The sequence below is a fragment of the Mandrillus leucophaeus genome, unplaced genomic scaffold (genome assembly GCF_000951045.1).
Source record: "Mandrillus leucophaeus isolate KB7577 unplaced genomic scaffold, Mleu.le_1.0 Scaffold605, whole genome shotgun sequence".
In the NCBI taxonomy this organism is placed as follows: domain Eukaryota; kingdom Metazoa; phylum Chordata; class Mammalia; order Primates; family Cercopithecidae; genus Mandrillus; species Mandrillus leucophaeus.
This window is the reverse complement of record NW_012106531.1, coordinates 522,785-542,141: the sequence shown is the minus strand read 5'-3', so window position 1 is coordinate 542,141 and position 19,357 is coordinate 522,785. Positions and strand designations below refer to the sequence as shown.

The 19,357-nt window shown below is 36.5% G+C and overlaps 2 protein-coding genes across 4 annotated transcripts in view; one reads left to right on the top strand and one right to left on the bottom strand.

Moving 5' to 3' along the window:
- The first annotated feature begins 148 nt into the window (after nt 1-148).
- SETD9 (SET domain containing 9) lies at nt 149-7,291 on the top strand. Its single transcript, XM_011999866.1, has 6 exons — nt 149-477; nt 1,253-1,620; nt 3,070-3,193; nt 3,939-4,054; nt 4,919-5,024; nt 6,873-7,291. The coding sequence occupies exons 1-6, from the start codon at nt 458-460 to the stop codon at nt 6,958-6,960; spliced, it is 822 nt and encodes a 273-aa protein (XP_011855256.1). The 5' UTR covers nt 149-457; the 3' UTR covers nt 6,961-7,291.
- A 2,292-nt stretch (nt 7,292-9,583) lies between these two features.
- MIER3 (mesoderm induction early response 1, family member 3) overlaps nt 9,584-19,357 on the bottom strand; it is a 41,281-nt gene continuing 31,507 nt past the window's right edge. For 2 of the 3 annotated variants that reach the window (XM_011999869.1, XM_011999868.1), the window contains exons 9-12: nt 18,805-18,899; nt 13,883-14,010; nt 13,659-13,801; nt 9,584-13,553 (exon numbers count right to left, since the gene is read on the bottom strand). In XM_011999869.1, the coding sequence (XP_011855259.1) occupies nt 13,096-13,553; nt 13,659-13,801; nt 13,883-14,010; nt 18,805-18,899 (824 nt within the window). In that variant the 3' untranslated portion in view covers nt 9,584-13,095. The remainder of the gene's footprint in view (nt 13,554-13,658; nt 13,802-13,882; nt 14,011-18,804; nt 18,900-19,357) is intronic. The other variant, XM_011999870.1, reaches the window with a different exon arrangement.

Below are 19,357 nucleotides of genomic sequence, written 5' to 3'. Positions count from 1 at the left end.
GAGGGGTTTAAGGACCCTGGGCCAGAGGCGGGCGGGGCCGAGGCTGGTGGAGTCAGAGGCGAGCTGGAAGCCTGAAGTGGGCGGTGGCTTCAGGTGGGCGGGGCCTATGTCCTGTTTCCCAGTGTCCGCCGCGCTGCCAGGCCCGCGAGGCAGGGCTCGCCAGTCGGAGGTGTCTCCTGTTTTGTATTGCGTTACGCACTGACTAGGGGAACGTATCTGGGGAAAAAAATGGAAACTTTTTTAAAAGACCGCTCTTACCGCGTGAGAGTGCGTGGCTTTTTCTCCACCAAGCCTTAATTAGGTGCTTGAATTTCCTCAGAAAGGCCAAACCAGGGTTTATTTTCATAGTTCATACAAGTACTTCACGTGGTTAAAGAAGCCCGTCCCGGCTGTGAGAATAGCGTGGAGTAGCTCGCGCGTTAAGAACGGGCAGAACGCCACTCAAAAGCAAGTCGGGATGGTGGGTTTCGGATTGGGGTGCGTCCCGCAGGCGTTATTAAGGGCTCACCAGTGATCATCTCAACACCGTGCTCACCAAAGAGGCCGACCGGGCCTCCCTGAAGTCAGTGTCCGAAAAATAGGGAAACAAAGCCCTTTCCCGAAGGTTGCATACTAGGGAAACAGGAGATCAGTTGTATCATGACTACGGAACCGTGAGGCGGGAATTACAACTTTTTTGTTCAAGTAAAAATAATGCAGTCAGTACAAAAAGATAATGATTATGGAAATAAGAGATGCAGTCATTGAAGACGTTAGTACTCCTGGAGAGAGTGTCACAAAGTATACGATGTTGAATTTGTCTTTGAATCTACAAGGCCATTTTTAAAAAGCAATTTAATGTGAGGTCATTCATTCTCACTGTGATGACATTCAGCTTGGCTGTTGGGTGTAGTACGGGAAAGAGCTGAACTTAGTTTCTGCCTCTGGCTCTCCCACTTACTGGCTTTGGGACCTTGGGCAAGTTCCTTAACAACTTTGCTTTCCTTGTCTGCAAAAATGGAATAATGTAAGGACCCCACAGCGTATGGTATAGAATGGGTCTTTCATAATTACTGGCTGCTTGGGTGGAAAGTGTTGGGAGTTAGCTAACTAGAACTCCCCCAAACAATTCTTTTCTGAACTTAGTTCCCAGCCCTTCACACACATGAGAATAAGCTTATAGTTCCTTAAGGCCAAGAACCCAAAAAGTATGCAGATAAGTTTGGCTTTTACCAGTTGAAGGGTAGTGAATAGAAACTTTTCCCATTTTCAGGACCCTCCGGTATGTTCCAGAGGAATCCAAAGACAAAGTTATCTCAGATGAAGATGTCCTAGGAACGTTACTGAAAGTTTTCCAGGCTCTATTCTTAAATGATTTCAATAAACAATCAGAAATCTTGACTATGCTTCCAGAATCTGTTAAATCAAAATATCAAGACCTACTGGCAGTTGAACATCAAGGGGTGAAACTGCTTGAAAACAGACATCAACAGCAAAGTACCTTTAAGCCAGAAGAAATTCTTTACAAGACTCTGGGTTTCAGTGTTGCCCAAGCAACTAGCTCATTGATTTCTGCTGGAAAAGGTGTCTTCGTTACGAAAGGATTGGTACCAAAAGGCGCAGTCGTATCTATGTATCCTGGTAACAGCACGATTAATATTATACTTTGCCAAGCCTCTTATGTATTGATAAATATAAGTTCAATAAAATACCCAGCCTTGCAATCCTTAGAGTAAGGTATTAAATTGGAAACTTGAGTTTCCATAGATTTTTATAATTCTAATTCGGAAATTAACTGTTTGTAAATTGTTACATGTTAGAAAGTATCCTGGAGTATTCGTTGGGATAAATGCACTTTTTCTTTCAAGGAAAGCTTTCCTGTCAGTGTTTAAATTTAGAACATAGTATGACCCACTTTGACAAATTACTTAAAAAGCACTAGAGAAACATGTCAGTTTGGTTAGTTGATAGCTAAAAATAAAAATGGTATGGATAGGCTAACGCCTGTAATCCCAGCACTTTGGGAGGCCGAGGCGGGCAGGTCGCGAGGTCAGGAGTTCGAGACCAGTCTGGCCAACATAGTGAAACCCTGTCTCTACTGAAAATACAAAAAATTAGCCGAGTGTGGTGGTGTGCGCCTGTAATCCCAGCTACTTGGTAGGCTGAGGCAGGTGAATCACCTAAACCCGGGAGGCCGAGGTTGCCGAGACTGTGGCATTGCGCTCCAGCCCGGGCAACAGTGTTAGGCTCTATCTCAAAAAAAAAAAAAAAAAATGGTACAGATCAAAACGTAAAAGATAGCGTTTAAACCCATAAATCACTGAATAAAGACCTTCCTGCCCTTTCTACACTTGAAAAGTAGGCAATTTCTTGGCACAAGATCATTTATTAGATGCTAAATAGACTACATTATGTGTTAAACTAACATTATATTATTTGGTATAGTGGAAAGTGTGTGTGTGAATATTTGAATCAGATAGACCCAGGTTTTTAAAAATTCATTCTCCTGTTTTCTAATTTTACATCCCCAAGCAAGGGAGTTTCAGTTTCCTGCTGTACAAATAACCTGATTTTGTAAAAACTAAATAGAATAAATTAATTAATAATAAAACAAGTTTAATAAATAGATTAACATGCCTGGAACATAGAACACACAAGGTAAATATTTTCTCATTTCCTCTTCTGCCAGTGAAAGGAGAAACAGCCTTAATGTCAGACTCATCTATTCCCATATGTGTCTACATTATTTAATTATTAGCAAAATAAATTTCTTCAAACTCTTTAGATGTTAAATCACATTCTACTTAAAAATATATATGTTCGTGTGTGTGTGTGTGTGTGTGTATATATATGACTTTTTAAAACTGAGCCTAAAATGTGTTGTTCATATTATCATTAATCAAGATAGCCAAATTCTATTTTGCTGTGTAGATGACCTGGTTCTGTGCTCCATCTGCTATTGGGCGTTCACTCTATAGAAGGGGGAAAGTAACTAAACAGAATGTGATTGTGTTCCAAAGAAGGGTTCTTACCGCAGTGTTTATGATTTTTCATGTTGCTGTAATATTTCTTTGTCTTGTTGTATAATAGGTACAGTATATCAGAAGTATGAGCCGATCTTTTTCCAGTCCATTGGAAATCCATTTATTTTTAGATGCCTGGATGGGGTACTCATTGATGGGAATGACAAAGGAATATCAAAAGTTGTGTACAGGTAAGTGATGTCCATGTTCATATTTAATTAAATGAGACAGAACCACACTTATCACAATGATTATGACTAACAGCATTTGTGCTTTATTTATTTTTTATAAAAAGAGATGGGGTCTTGCTATGTTGTCCAGGCTGGTTTCAAACTCCTGGCCTCAAGCGACACTCTCATCTTGGCCTCCCAAAGTGTTGGGATTATAGGCTTGAGCCACCGCATCCAGCTCAGCATTTATACTTTATTTTATTTTATTTTTACTTTTTTACCTTTTTTTTTTTTTTTGAGATGGTCTCACTCTGTTGCCCAGGCTGGAGTGCAATGGTGTGATCTCTGCTCACTGCAACCTCTGCCTCCCGGGTTCAAGCAATTCTTCTGCCTCAGCCTCCCAAGTAGGTATGACTACAGGCATGTGCCACCAGGCCCAGATAATTTTTGTATTTTTAGTAGAGATGGGGTTTTATCATATTGGCCAGGCTGGTCTCGAACTCCGGACCTCAAGTAATCTGCCCGCCTCGTCCTCCCAAAGTGCTGGGATTACAGGTGTGAACCACTGCGCCTGGCCAGCATTTATACTTTAAATAAAATTCTGTTTAGATAGCTGCTGTGTAACAACTCAAATGCCCTACTGATTATACAAAAGCCTTTTTTTTTTAAAGAAAAAAAGCACTTGTGTAATTATAGGGTTAATTCTGTATTTTGGAATTCTATTTTAAGATACAGATCCATTAGCTAATGCTTTCACCTGTTTCAGATCTTGCAATGGGAGAGATCGACTCGGCCCTTTAAAAATGAGTGATAGTACATGGCTAACGTCAGAAATTCATAACCCTCTGGCTGTGGGACAGTATGTCAACAATTGTTCCAATGGTAAGAATGCATCATGGGGCTGTGAGACACGATATAGCAATGGCTAATTCTACTCCTTTATCATATGACTGAGTGCCAAGGGCAGTTGAGTGTAACATATAATAAGCTAGTCAAGTCCTTAAGCAACTATCACTTTTGGACAGACAATATCAGAGAATTAGGGGAAATAATGATATACATTATTTAGAATTGTTTACTATTTTTCTTCTGATTTTGCAGTGAATATAGGCAATTGATAACTGCCCTTTGATCATTATTATTTTAGCATTTTAAAAATAGAAATTATTATGTCAGTGCTTCAATATAGCCTTATAGATTAATGGCTAGACTAGTATCTGCTTTCTTTTGCTAAGTTTGTGAGTCACTATATCTTCTTTAGGAGTTGACTTTCCCATAGGTAAAAGTTTGATTGTTTGACTACATTTAACATGGCCTTTGTCGTTAGTGAGAAATGAAGTCCAAGCCTGACTTGTTTATTAATATTTAACCTTTAACATTTCTGAGCCTCTATTTCCTGACATATAAAAAGTAAACAAGAAAACATACATATATATTATGTATGTTGGTATATATTATCTAAACATATATGTTTATTATATATGTTGTTTATGCAAAAAGTAAATAAAAAGTGTTATATATGCCTTATTTGCTTTTTGAATATTTGATATATTTATGATTTACCATATATGTATCTGCAAATATATATAAGTAAATAAAATCTAACAGTGCCTGGAACATGGTAGTAATTATTTTGAGCATGTTTTGATAATTTAGAAAAACAGACATCAAGTGTCATAATTCAGTTCTGTTTTCCATGACCTTGTATAATGGCTCTTTTTCTAAAAATTCTGTGCTTGTTCCTAGACAGAGCAGCTAATGTCTGTTATCAGGAATTTGATGTGCCTGCAGTTTTCCCTGTAGAACTGAAGCAGTATCTTCCAAACATTGCCTACAGCTATGACAAACAAAGGTTCGTTTGCTAAAAGAGCATTTCATATCTTCTGCTTATGCTGTACTTAAAAAAATATAGAAGAAAAAGCTATATAGAATTTGGGGTAAGATTTTTTTTTAGTGAAAAATTATAACTTAGATTTTTATGTTCACACCTTAACCTGTTAATGTAGGCTTATTTGAAATTTAAAATTTTCATTTAACTTAGGTCAGTCTGCTTATTTTTACCCATTTTTATTCTATGGCAATACTTCATAAGTATCCACCTTAAAGTTTTTCCAGATAATTCTGTTGTTTTCCCTACCTACAAAATCTTCAAATATATTTTTACTTTATTCATTTATAATATCATGTTCTCTACCTTATAAGAAAGCATCCAAAAGAGGCCACCAAATTACACTATGATTTCTTTGCCAATTTCACTATTAGGTTCTTAATAATGAAAAAAAGGACTATATTCAGAAGACACATATTTTAACATAGCATTTATTTTCTGTTCATTCAGTGGAAAGTCTACCGAGAATATTCAAATAGAAATTTTAAAATATAGGTAATTCTGGAGAGCTAAGAGTTCTTTCTTAACAGTGCTATAGGAAGATATAATCTTTGTATTATTTCGCTGAGTTGCTAGCAAACTTTATTTTATATAGGACCTATTAAATTGTCCTTCTAAGATGAATAACATTGAAAACATGAACTATTCTTTATATTTAAAACTTGAGGTCAGACATGGTGACTCAAGCCTGTAATCTCAGCACTTTGGGAGGCCAAGGTGGGCGGATTGCTTGAGCACAGGAATTTGAAACCAGCCCAAACAACATGGCAAAACCCCTTCTCTACAAAAAATACAAAAATTAGCTGGGTGTGGTGGTGAGCACCTGTAGTCTCAGCTACTTGGGAAGCTGAGGTGGGAGGATCCTTGACCTTGGGAGGTGTAGGTTGCAGTGAGCCGAGATGGCACCACTGCACTCCAGCCTGGGTAACAGAGCCAGATCCTGTCCCAAAACAAGAAAAAAACAAAAACAAAAAACTTGATAATTTTTGCTTCTCTGCATGTGTATGTTTGTGTGTTTAACAATTAGCTTTTCTTAGCCATATTCTCCGGGGGATGATGTTATTAGAACGTTGAATGTGTATATATAACAATATCTAGGCTGGGTACGGTGGCTCATGCCTGTAATCCCAGCACTTTGGGAAGCCGAGACGGGTGGATCACAAGGTCAGGAGTTTGAGACTAGCCTGACCAACATGGTGAAACCTTATCTCTACTAAAAATACAAAAATTAGTCAGGTGTGGTGGGACACACCTGTAATCTCAGCTACTCAGGAGGCTGAGGTAGGAGAATCGCTTGAATCCGGGAGGCTTGAATCCGGGAGGTTGCAGTGAACCAAGATCACGCCACTGCACTCCAGCCTGGGGGACACAGTGAGACTCCATCTCAAAAAAAAACAAACAATATCTTATGATGTCTAGGAAAAAGCATTTTTTAAAACTCCAACTAATTTTAAGTAATGTTTTCATTTTTCAGAATATAAGATACAAATGAACACAAGAAAAACTATAATGTCATTTTAAAATCCTTTTTGTGATACTAGTTTTGGGGGCCTAAACTTAGAAACAGTGTTTTCAGAAGAAGTAGTAAGTTGTATAAACATTGATTTGTGATTTTTTAATGATATAGATATACTCTTTAGAATACCTGCGCCGGGAATAAGAACAATTTCCTCGTGAAAATCAAATGCATAAACTAAAATGTAAGAAACCTGAGTAAAGTCACATCTGTAAAAGCCATGTTGGTTATACTAAAAATATGAGCTTATATTTGTCAATGCTCTACCTTTTGTATATCTTTCTTTTTGTTTTCAGCCCACTTCGATGTGTTGTTCTTGTCGCACTTAGGGACATCAGTCAAGGAGAAGAGCTTTTTTCAAACTACTACACAATTGTCAGCTAACTGTGAATCAGAAATTATTAGGTTTTCTACTCATCTATTAATTCTAAGTGTTTATTGTTAATCACTTCTCTGAGTTATACCTGTAAAACAAATATTTTGAGACTTAATTGGAATAGGAATTTTTTATGTTTTTGTTCATATTATATTTATGTTCCAATTTCATGATAAAAGCTACTTGCTTCATTACAATTTCAAATTTGTAATGCAATTCCAATTTTAATTGGTTTTCACCTAAATACACAATAGCTTATTAAATGAAAACCTACCCTTTGAAATTATAATTTCAATTTTTCTTTTGTTTATTTTGTAAGCTCTGTGGTGGTTTATAAAATTGTAGCCAGGCATCAGCAGTTCTTGTAGTACTGCTGATGTGTACAAACTTCTGTAAAAACTTTATTTTTACAGAATTGAGTAAAAAATATCTATTGTGTTGCCATGAGTAAATTGGTATATGTATGTATAATGTAAAGATTGCTGTAGCTGGGTAAGGGGAAAATGTGAGGTCATTATACTGTTTTCTTTACTCTTTGAACATTTTCACACCAAGGAAAAGGTGAAAAAAAAGTGCAAGATAGTGTTGGTGGGAGGAACACGTATTCCCCGTGTCTCATATCTTCATGTGGAGGCTTCCACTAGTAATGTTCCTAGCCTATCTCTCCACCCACTGGAGGAAGAGTGACATCCTGATTATGTTTGGAAAATAACTAAGCACCCATGTCCTATACCCTCCTAGTTCCTTCCCTGTGGACTCTGGCTGCCAGCAGAAAAAATGTGTCCTGGCAGTTCTCTGCCTTGTGCAGACAGTAGCCTGTAGCCAGCCCAGCCAGTGACAGAGTGAGTCTAGAGGTGTGATATATTGGTAGGCCAACCTGGCTGCAGCCCTGAAGCTGCCTTCCCCAGTTTTATTAGCAATAGTTACTTTGACCTCCATCGACCTGACTCCAGCGCTCTCAGTTCCAAACTTGGATAGGAAGGAGGGTGTTCTTCATTGGGCCCCTCAGAAATTCGTGGAACCTATATAACCAGATTCTGACCACCTTCACTTCCTTACCACCAGCTTTACTCACCTCGTTTATTGCTATTTCAGTAGCCTCTCAATTGCCTTCCTTGTTTCCACTCCTGTCCCCCTTACAGAACATATCACCAAGTGTGATTCTTTTAAATGAAAGTCAGGTACTGACATACCTCTGCTCAAAACCCTCTCCCTATGAAGTCCTTCACATGCATGATCTGCTCAGGATCTCAGAGCTCCTCTCCTGTTCTCCTCTTGCTCACTCCACCCCAACCCACACCTGCCTCCTGGCCACTCTTCAAACCTGCCAGGCATATATTCCCACCCCAGGACTTTTGCACTTAGTTCTCTCTGCCTGTAAACATCTTCCCCCAGATAGCCACATAGCTTGTTCTCTCCCTTCCTGTCACCTCAGTGAGGAGCATTGCTTCATCGCCCTATTGAAATTTACAATCCCTCACTGCCACCACCCCTGATATATTCCTCATTCTCTTTAGCACTTACCACCAGCAAACATACCATAGATGGAAATTATGGCCAAAATGACTTCCAGTAACACAGATGTAACTAGAGATTATCCTGCTTCCACAGGCTTTTCCGTCTCCTAAAGCCTGAAATACTATGAGCTCTCACATGGCACTTTGTTGCATTCTTGATGTATTCAGAATATATGTGCACTCTGACGGCACTTCTGTGCATGTGTCCACCACAGAGCCCTATGCGCTAAGGTCCTTTGGTGTCTGAGAAGGAAGGAATGTGGTTTTAGTCAAGTAACCAAAGCAGAGGAGTCAAGGTTTTTGCTTTCCTTTTATCCCCTTCTTGGCCTTGTACAAACTTTGGATATCTGATCACTGCATCTTAAAAACGGAACTACATGAAGTTCTGGTCTGAGGAAATGAAATATGGGGACAAACTTGTGAAATAAGGCCAAGATAGGAACGTTATCTTAAAAAGATGTTTAGGAAAGATATGACTAGGGTCAATCAAACTATGAATTGTATGGATAAGAAAGACTAGTTGACCATAAATGTAGTCTATCAAGTAATATTTGATCAAATTTCAGATCTGTCTTCCTAAAAGACAGTTACCTAGAACAGTGTTTGAAACATGTTTCCTGAATTAAGGTAAAAGTATAATCCTTACTTTGGGATTTTTTTTTTTTTTTTTGAGATAGAGTCTCGCTCTGTTGCCCAAGCTGGAGTGCAGTGGTGGGATCTCAGCTCACTGCAACCACCGCCCCCAGGGCTCAAGCAGTTCTCCTGCCTCAGCCTCCTGAGTAGCTGGGATTACAGGCACGCGCTACGTCGCTCAGCTAATTTTTGTATTTTTAGTAGAGACAGGGTTTCACTATGTTGGTCAGGCTGGTCTTGAACTCGTGACCTCATGATCCGCCCGCCTCGGCCTCCCAAAGTGCTGGAATTACAGGGGGACTTTCATTATAGATGGAAAACTATTATAGAGGATTTAAGAAAACATTTAATCTACCAACTTCACTATATCTTACTGCATCTAAAACCAATTTAACAGTGGTACAATATCTACCTATTTGCTATAGCTTAAGATTCATTAAATAAAATGTCTACTTTTAGCAAATATTCACACAAACCAAGAAAAAAAGATTCCCAGATTTTTATTTCTGGAACTGTACACCAGGTATTAAAGTACAACAAATACAAAATAATGCTCAAAAAAATCAGTGTTTATGTACAAATATTAAAATCAATGCAACAATAGCAACTTCCTCTTGAACATCTGATACTGAAACTTGTTCTGATTGTCACTAATTTATCTCATACTCACAGGGTACTTATTTCAAACTGGGACAATTGGAATCACTGGTCATCTAAGAGGAATATTAATATCTACCATGTTTAACAATAAAACTAATAGTTTCCTCCATTTAGTGAAAAAATTAGGAACTTTTTTAAAAAACATAGTAACGTCAATATTTTATAAATTATTTCAATTTCCATTTGTAGACAATGTGCTTTGAAACTCTGGGCAAACAATCTCCTTGGTGGTCAGGTTTATTCGTTAGTTTACATTCAAAGTTGAAATATTCACTAGAGACTTTGGTTAAATAGTATCACTAAGCTCTATTAGATCTGATGTTCTCAAATATTTATGACCCTCAACATTTTAAAAATTAAAAAGGAAACGATTGCACAATTCTTTGACCTAATTGTACAGATTTTAGTATTTTTTAAACAGTAATCTACATCCTTCAAGTAAATTCAGCAGCTGACCATGACAAGAGGAAAACTAAACATTTAAAAAGCTAGCATGAAAAAGATGAAGTACAACTAACAAATGTATTGCTATAATCACAGCACCAGTTACACTTCTAAATGAATCCACTGTCCTCTTCAAATTCCCTGTACATAAAAGATATATCAGCCAACACTGCAACTGCTCACCATGAATTTTTGGTTTGTTCATAAGAAAATAATGTGGCAAAGGAAAAAAAAAAAAAAGAATTTATCACAGTTTGTTATAAGAATTGTGCTTAACACTTGATAATAAAGGCATTATTGTTTCTTCATGTGATTGCAAATCAGGTTGTTTTCTTGCTTCCAAATGCAATTCTTTTAATAAACAGTAACAAATTCTCTGTTAAGATGTTTAAACTGAGAGAAAAAAACAGTAAATCCAGCTTTTAAAATTCAATAAATAGCTATTTTACATGGATAAAGTCATAGTGGTACAATTTATGAATGTCACATCAAGCATGCACAAAAATGGTATTATACATGGCTGAAGTAGTCAGAAAATATTGAATTAGATCTAAAAAGATATGAAGAATTTACACTTATATACAAAAATCTTGCAAATTATTGCCTCATTTTAACAAGGAATTAAAAGTAAACATTACCAGCTAGTTAGCACTCTCTAAGAGGCTAAAATCAGATTGGCATTTAAAAATCTATTAAACTAGCTGGAATTTATTTTTCTCTCATATCATTTTCTGGATTTTGGTCAAAAACCTTTATTTAAATAACTAAAGTGTCCATTCAACTTGCTGATAATCAAAACTTTAGATAAGAAACACTGTTTCCATCTTATATCAAGACCCCAGCAATGCATAGATAAACTGAATATATTACTGCATCAGCTACTGAGAATGGGCATGTTCATTTAAGTGCAACTGGTATTAGCATTCAGTCATCTTTGTGTAAATTATTTATACAGACCAGCCACTGTAAACCCAGAGTGAAAATTAAAGTTATAACAATGGAAGATTATGGCCAGTATCTTACTAAATTATAGAAAGTGTACTGATTTTTAATAAAAGAAATAAGGTTCAAAGTTTAGCACAACAACACAGCAATAAGAAGCTAACAACTTGGATAAAAATATAAGAAAGTAACGCAGAGCCCAGGCTACCCATTATTTACTGTGTGCATACAGGAATGCTATACTTCAGATGTATAAATTAGAAATTGATTTTAAGTTATTAATTTAACTACTTTTTGTCCACTGTGCTAAACTAAATTTTATACTAATGTGCTACTGCGTAAACACTTCAAAGCAATCTTCATTAAAATGCTGCAAAGAAAAACAAGAATACACATCATCCAAAACTAAGGATGTCATTGCAGTTCACAGTTTGTATAATAAATACCCTCCCTTTCGATCACTACTAAGATCACTACATCCTATCTACTCATCAGCACAACCTTGAAGCAACTTATACTTACAAATATTAGCAATGCAGCCAAACATTTAAGTTTTTTGCAAAGCAACTAGTAAAAATCAAAACTTTTAATTAAGACGGTGCAAAAAAGGTAATTCTCTATTTTAACAGTACTATAAAAGCAAAGATTACATCCTAATACTGTATTACATATTGTTTGATTCACCTTATAACTTAAAAATGCATGTTTATAGCGCAAAAATGGCCAAAGTTTAGGACAATGGCTTCTCATTCACAATATTTGGAATAAAAATAAAACTGAGTTTGAGATACATCTGAACATCTATCAGTTTTTAAAACTTAAAGTGGTAATGTACCATTCTATTTCAGATAGGAACTCACATTATTCTTGCCAACTGTTCAAGCTTAACAAAAAAACTTAAATATACTTCAAGGTTCTACTGCATTAGGTATAAAATCTAGAAGTCCCTCTAAATATTAACACTTTGAACTGCAGTGCTACAAACAAAAGGTGTCCCAAAATGTAAACCATTGAGTGGCAATATCCTAGGCTTTGTAGACTGTGCCTCCGCAAGTCGACTGCCTCAGGATAAACTAAATTATCAATGACTGGTATGATTTTTAAGATTACAATCTTGACAATGGTGGACAAAACCCCATCTGAGTACCACATCTTCAAATGCCAAATTTGTAGCCAATAAATGAAGTTACACAGAAATTTCCTGGCAGTAACATGACCAATTCTGTGTAAGGTAGCCCTGGTCTAGAATTTTGAAACGGGATCCAAGCAAGCGTCTTCATTATTTGCACACAGTTCCTCGTGCTGGCTTCCATAAAGATGGACTTGCTGTTTTGTAAACTGAAGTGCTCTAGTTGAATAACATGAGAGAAGTTTCCATTTTTAAAAAATCCTTGCATGTTTGTGCAGTTTAAAGAAACCTACCCCTGCTTTTATTAAGAAAATAAAACCAAAAAAATGCTACATTGAGCAGGGATCGGGATCGGTACCTGTAAACATTGTTATTCCACTGCATCCATTATGGCAAAAGGAATTTACACAAAAAGAGGCCACACCATTCAGTTCAGAACATCTGTGCTGGTTTTGAGCTGGTGGCCTCTGTCTACAGGTTTTAAAATTGGGAGTGAGGGCAGTGGGGAACAGAAAAGAATAGAAAAAGAAGGGAGTGGGGAAGAGGTATTGGGAGATGAGGAAGAGAGAAGCAGAGCTTAAAGCTGCACCACAGAGTTCAATCTTAGTTCCCAACTCTGCTGATCATAGTTCATTTCCACATTTATGGATTGAAAAATGAAAATACTCTTGATAAATCAAGATATAGTTCTATACATACTGACATCACTGATGTCATAGTGAGAAAGGTTCAAACTTCCAGTGAAAGACTATGCAAACCTGATAGCTCCCCTCAAGTTTACTGGTACTGCACACGCAGTTCCAGGCTCCTCACTCAGGTCACTCAGAGTGTAGGGCCGCGTGCTGATGCAGAGCATGGGCACTGATGAAACCATTGGTCTCGCTGGCAGAGAGACTGCCAAAGTCAGCCACAGAAACAGCCATTTTGGCACTGGTGATGTGATGTGTGTGATTTTCAAAGTCCACACCCAGGTTATTTACAGAAACTTCATTCATAAAGGATTCAGGGACGGCAATGCCCATTTTCAATCTTTTTGCTGGTCTCTCTGACTCTTCACTGCACATGTTCATAGGGTTTAGCTCCGAGTGATAAAATCCAGTCTCGAATAAATTAAAACAATCACTTTCCCCATTGCTGGGCAGGGTGAGTAACTCTTCTGTTACCACAGGCACATGATTAACTTGTCCACGGGGTGTGTTGCCCAGTGGAGGAAAGCTATCATCCAAACAATTCACATCTGTGGGGTCGCAGACAGTTGCTACACTGTTGGTCAAAGCTAAAAAGGAATGGAAAATTGTTTAAGTAAGTGGTCCTATGACACGAAACAGAGGACACAATTTTGCAACAAACTGTACTAAACACAAAAAGGTCTTCATTTTACCTGTCAAGTCACTGGCAGTGAATGAGTTGAGAATGTTTAGTTGTTGATCAGGAATAGGCTCAGGCCGGTTAGAAGTTAAGGCTGAAGCATTTACCGTCCCACCCAAAGCTTCTGTTTCATCTACTAAACGATCCATATAGTCCCTGAAAAACACACCCCAGTAATTCTATGACTGTATATCACAGTTAAAAAGAAGTCTTTGAAGTCAAGGCCACAGTACTTACGTAACTCCAGGGTGATGGTTATATCTTTTTTTCCCAAATCTTGTCTGTTGAGCAAAGTAATCATAACGTTCGGATTTCTTCCACATATAGTAGAATGCTACACATTCAGCAACTGTCCGAGTTCTCACCTAATGAAAAAGTTGAATTTTTAAAAAACCAACAAACTCAACCATTTTTTTAAGCAACTTTTTTTCCCGAAACTACAACTTCAATCCATGGGTCTTATTTTCCCATTATATAGTTCTGAACACTTTTAATAAATTATAAAGTTCTGAACACTTTTATTAGTGGAATGCCTTTACAATTAATAATGAGGCCATTTTCAAAAGCCCAAGGTTTTTTAAAAAAAAAAAATCAGAATGTATTAGTTTATAAAACAAGTGTGTATCCAAAAATTATCTTACACCTTTACTGAAAATCTTAAACACTGGCATTCTTTACTTTTCTTCACTGAGCTCTATGATCTTGACTACAGTGAGGTTCTTAACTTTGGATTAACTAACCTCTGAGGGGTCCATAAATGGATTTCACTGAAATCTATTTAAATTCACAAAATTATATTTAGGTATACTTTTCTGGGGAGAAGGAATACAGCTTCATCAGATTGAGTTCCACTATCCAAAAGAGATTAAGAACCCTTGGCAAATGGATCAACAGTCTATAGCATCTGAAATTTAAGATGACTTGCTAGCTAAAGGCAGGGCTTTCTCCCTCCAGTATGTTTGGTTTTTAGATCCAACAGATTTTGCACATAACAATAAAATTTGAGCCTCACCAACCTGGTTCCACACCCAAATCAGGGTTCCTCTAACCACATACAGCCACAGATATGAATTCAGATGTATGAACAAAATTTTTCATCCTTATCCAATAAACGCTTTCTCCCTTGCTTAATCAGTACCCAATAAAGAAGTTTCAGTATCTCTAACCTGACTCCTGAGCAAGTTGTGCTATAAGGTTACTAATATACGAATAAGCTTTTTAAACCAAGAAATACAGTATACCTTCCAATAAACATCATTAACTGTAAGTCTTCTCAGAGAATGCAGGCTTTGTGGGGCCACAGACCTTTTCTGTCTTACTGTTGTATCTCTAGTGTCTAAAACAATGTCTGGTAAGTGAAGTGGAAGGACGTAACTGTTTACAGAATGAATGGATAGAGTAAATTTCGTAAGTCATTACAAAACTGATGGTTTTATTTTTACTTAAAAGGACAATCCAGACTTCTTTAAAAATGTCTTATCTATTCACTAAATTATACGCTTTATCTCATCTTTGAGAAACATTAGATTTTCAAACATATAGAAAGTGTGAAATTTTCAACATCAATACTGGAAGGTCTAGCTAATGCAGTAAGACAAGAAAAAAAGTATACAGGTTGGGAAGGAAGAAATAAAACTGTCTCTGTTCACAGGTGACATGACTGTCTATGTAGAAAACTCCAAAGAATCAACAGAAAATCTCCTGTAACTAACAAGCACTTATAGCAAAGTTTTAGGAGACAAGGTTAATATACAAAAGTCAATTGCTTTCCTATATAACAGTAATGACAATTGAAATTCGAAATTTAAAACACAAGATCATTTACATTAGCACCCCAAAATTAAAATACTTGGGTATAAATCTAACAAAATATATGCAAAATCTATATGAGAAAAACAACCAAACTCTGATTAAAGAAATCAAAGAAGAACTTAATGAAGAAATAATCTATGTTCACAGATAGGAAGACACTTCATTGTTAAGACATCAGTTCTTCCCAGCTTGATCTACCGATTCAGCGCAAACCCAATCAAAATCCCAGCAAGTTATTTTGTGGGTATCAACAAACTAATTTTATATGGAGAGACAAAATACCCAGAATAGCCAACATAATATTACAAAAAGATAAAACCAAAGTACTGACACTCCCCAACTTCAAGATTTACTATAAAGCTATAGTAATCAAGACAGTATGATATTGGCGGGGGGGGAAGACAAACAGATTAAAGGAACAGAAGAGACAGCCCAGAAATATACCCCACAGATACAGTCAACTGATCTTTAACCAAAGAACAAAGGCAATTCCATGGAGGAAGAATGTCTTTTCCACAAACGCTAGCACAACTGGACATCCACATACAAAAAAAAAAAAAAAAAAGAAATGAATATAGACACAGGCCTTACTCCTTTCAAAAATTAACTCAAAATAGATTATAGACCTAAATGTAAATGCAAAACTATAAAGCTCTTAGAAGACAACAGAAGAAAATCTAGGTGACCTTAGGTTTGGCAATGGCAATGATTTTTTAAATAGAACGCTAAAAGCATGAACAATCAGATGAAATTCTAAGTTGGACTTCATTAAAATTAAAAACTTTTACTCTGCAAACACACTGGTAAGGGAATAAAAAGACAGGCCTCAAAATGGAAGAAAATATTTGCAAAACATGTATCTGATAAAGGACGAGAATCCAAAATATACAAATAACTCCTTAAACTCAACAAGAATACAAACCACCCAATTAAAATCTTGGCAAAAAATCTGAATGAACATCTGAAAAAATAACACAAATGGCAAATAAGCATAAGAAAAGATGGTCAACATCATCCTCATGAGGGAATTACAAATTAAAACAATAAAGAGATGGTATTAAAAACTACTACAGTGGTGAAATACAAAACACTGACACCACCAAATGCTGGTGAGGATGTGGAGCAATAGAACTCATTCATTACTGCTGGAAATACTAAATGGTACAGCCACTTTGGAAGACAGTTTGGCAGTTTCATGCAAAATAAACATATTTTTACCATTCTATCCTGTAATTCTTACTCCTTTGTATTTAGCCAAATGAACTGAAAACTTACATCCACATAAAAACCTGCACATGAATATTTATAGTAGCTTTAATGATAATTGCCAAAACATGGAAGCAACCAAGATATCCTCTAATAGGTAAGTGAATAAATACGCTGGTACCTCCACATAATGGAATACTATTCAGTGATAAAAAAAAGAATGAGCTATCAAGCCTCAAAACAAACAAACAAAAAACCCCATGCATATTGGGGTTTTTTGTTTAAATAATAAATATTTAAATATTTAAATAATAAATAAATGCATATTGCTAAGTCAAAGAAGCCAATCTGAAAAGGCTGCATACTGTATAATTCCAACCATATGACATTCTGAAATGGCAACAGTAGAGACAATAAAAAGATCAACGGCTGCTAGAGGTTGTTAGGGAGGAGGGGGAAGGAACAGAGGGAAGAAAATAACATGGGATTTTTAAGTGAGTGACACTACTCTGTATGATACTGTACTGGTGGATATATATTATATATTTGCCAAAATCAATGGAATGTACCACATGAAGAGTAAAGCTTAATGGACTTTAATTAATAATAATAATAATGTATCAATATTGGCTCATTAACTTTAACAAATGTACCACACTAATGTAAGATATTAATAATAAAAGATAAAATAATAACTATGGGGTGGAAGGGACATATGGGAACTCAATACTTTCTGGTTAGCTTTGCTGTAAACTTTGCTGTAAACCTAAAACTGCTCTAAAAACTAACGTCCATTAGTTTTGTAAAAGCATAAAATACTGATCTACCCCTGCCAAATGCTTCAGAACCCTGCCTTCCTTTAGGATGAAAAGAATAAACAAAACATATTTTAATGAGAATTATTCCAAACTATTCTAATGAACACAAATATGTATTTTGAATAGACTTTAGTTTTTAAGAACAGTTTTAGGTTCACAGCAGAACTGAGCAGACAGTAGAGAGTTCCTATATATCCTGATGTTCTCCCACTTTCAACATCCTACATTGGAGTAGTACATCTGTTAAAAATCAATGTATCTACACTGACACATCAACACCCAAAGACCATGGTTTACATTAGGGTTTACTTTTGATGATGTACATTCTATGGGTTTTGACAAATGTGTAATAACATGTCTCTATCACTACAGTATCATCATACAGGATAAGTTTCATTGCCCTGAAAATGGTCTGTGCTCTGCCTGTTCACCTCTCCCTCCTGCCTCGGCCCTGGCACCAGTGATCTTTTTATTGTTTCCAGTTTTGCCTTTTTCAGAATACCATATATTTGGAAACCTACAGTATGGAGTCTTTTCAGATTGGCTTCCTTCACTTAATAATATGCATTTAGGATTTCACATGCCTCCTTGTGGCTTGTTAGCTCAATTTTTTTAGTGCTGAATAATAGTCCAGCTCTGGAGGTGCCACAGTTTATCCTTTCACCTCAAAGGACATACAGGTTCCTTCCAAGTTTTAGCAATTGTGATGAAAGCTGCTATAGACACTTTTGTGTGGACATAAGTTTTCAACGCATTTGGGTAAATACCAAGGAACAGGATTACTAAATTATATGGTAAGAGTATGGTTGGTATTATAAGAAACTTTCAAGCTATCTTCCAACTTGGCTGTACCACTTTGCATTCCTACAGGCAATGAATAAGAGTTCCCGTTGCTTCACATCCTTACCAGCATTTGGTGGTGTTAGAATATGTTTCTAGTTGTTTTAGCAAAAATGTTTCTTCCTTCAGCAACAGCTGTTCTCACTGCTGAAGAGAAATTATTTTGAGGCCACAAACCTCTGAATGGCTTGGTAAGAAAGGAAAGTCAAGGAGAAATGAGAGTGAGACTTCCTAAAAAATACAGTGAATCCACTTTCTATGTTAACTGTTCATGTGGAAAGATATGTGAATATACTACCAGCCATTCCATAAGCAGGCTGTGGCATCTCTGAGCAAATTAGTTATGTTAGAATGATATCTGAAATGCTAAGGGCAAGGGAACGTTAGTAAGTTGTTGCTTTTTCCCTACTTAACTGACTTATAAATTCGTTGCTTACATTCATTGTAACTAGTAATTTATCTGTACTAATCTGCCTAATTTACCTTATTCTTCTGTATAAGATGAAAATCTTTTCCAAAAAGCATGAGTGCATGTTCAAAGCTTCGGCATTCTTCTTCCGTCCATGCAGTCATTCCTTCTAAAAAAAATTTTTAAATAAAATTCGTGGGCCCCCAAATTCTCTTATGTGAATCACTGATTTATTTTCAGTTAAGTTTTCCCTGTAAAAGGTCATAAACTCTCTCTCTCTCTCTCACACACACACACACTCTCTCTCTCTCTGTCTCTCTCTCTCTGCATGCAGGAGATTTTAGAATTACCAAAAGTATGCATACTACAGATCACGTCTAAGATACAAAAATATAAATACTGCTTTTTTCCACTACATTATAGGATGAGAATTTAACATTTTTCTATAACATGCCTGTTTTTCTGATTTAAAAAATTTTTTTAACAATGAGCGTATTTTTAATTAGAAAAAAAAAACTCTATCTCCTTTATTGAGGGAAAGCAGCTCTGTTTTGGTCTTACATCGAAACCACAAGTTCTAGCCAGGTGTGGTGGCTCATGCCTGTAATTTCAGCACTTTGGGAGGCC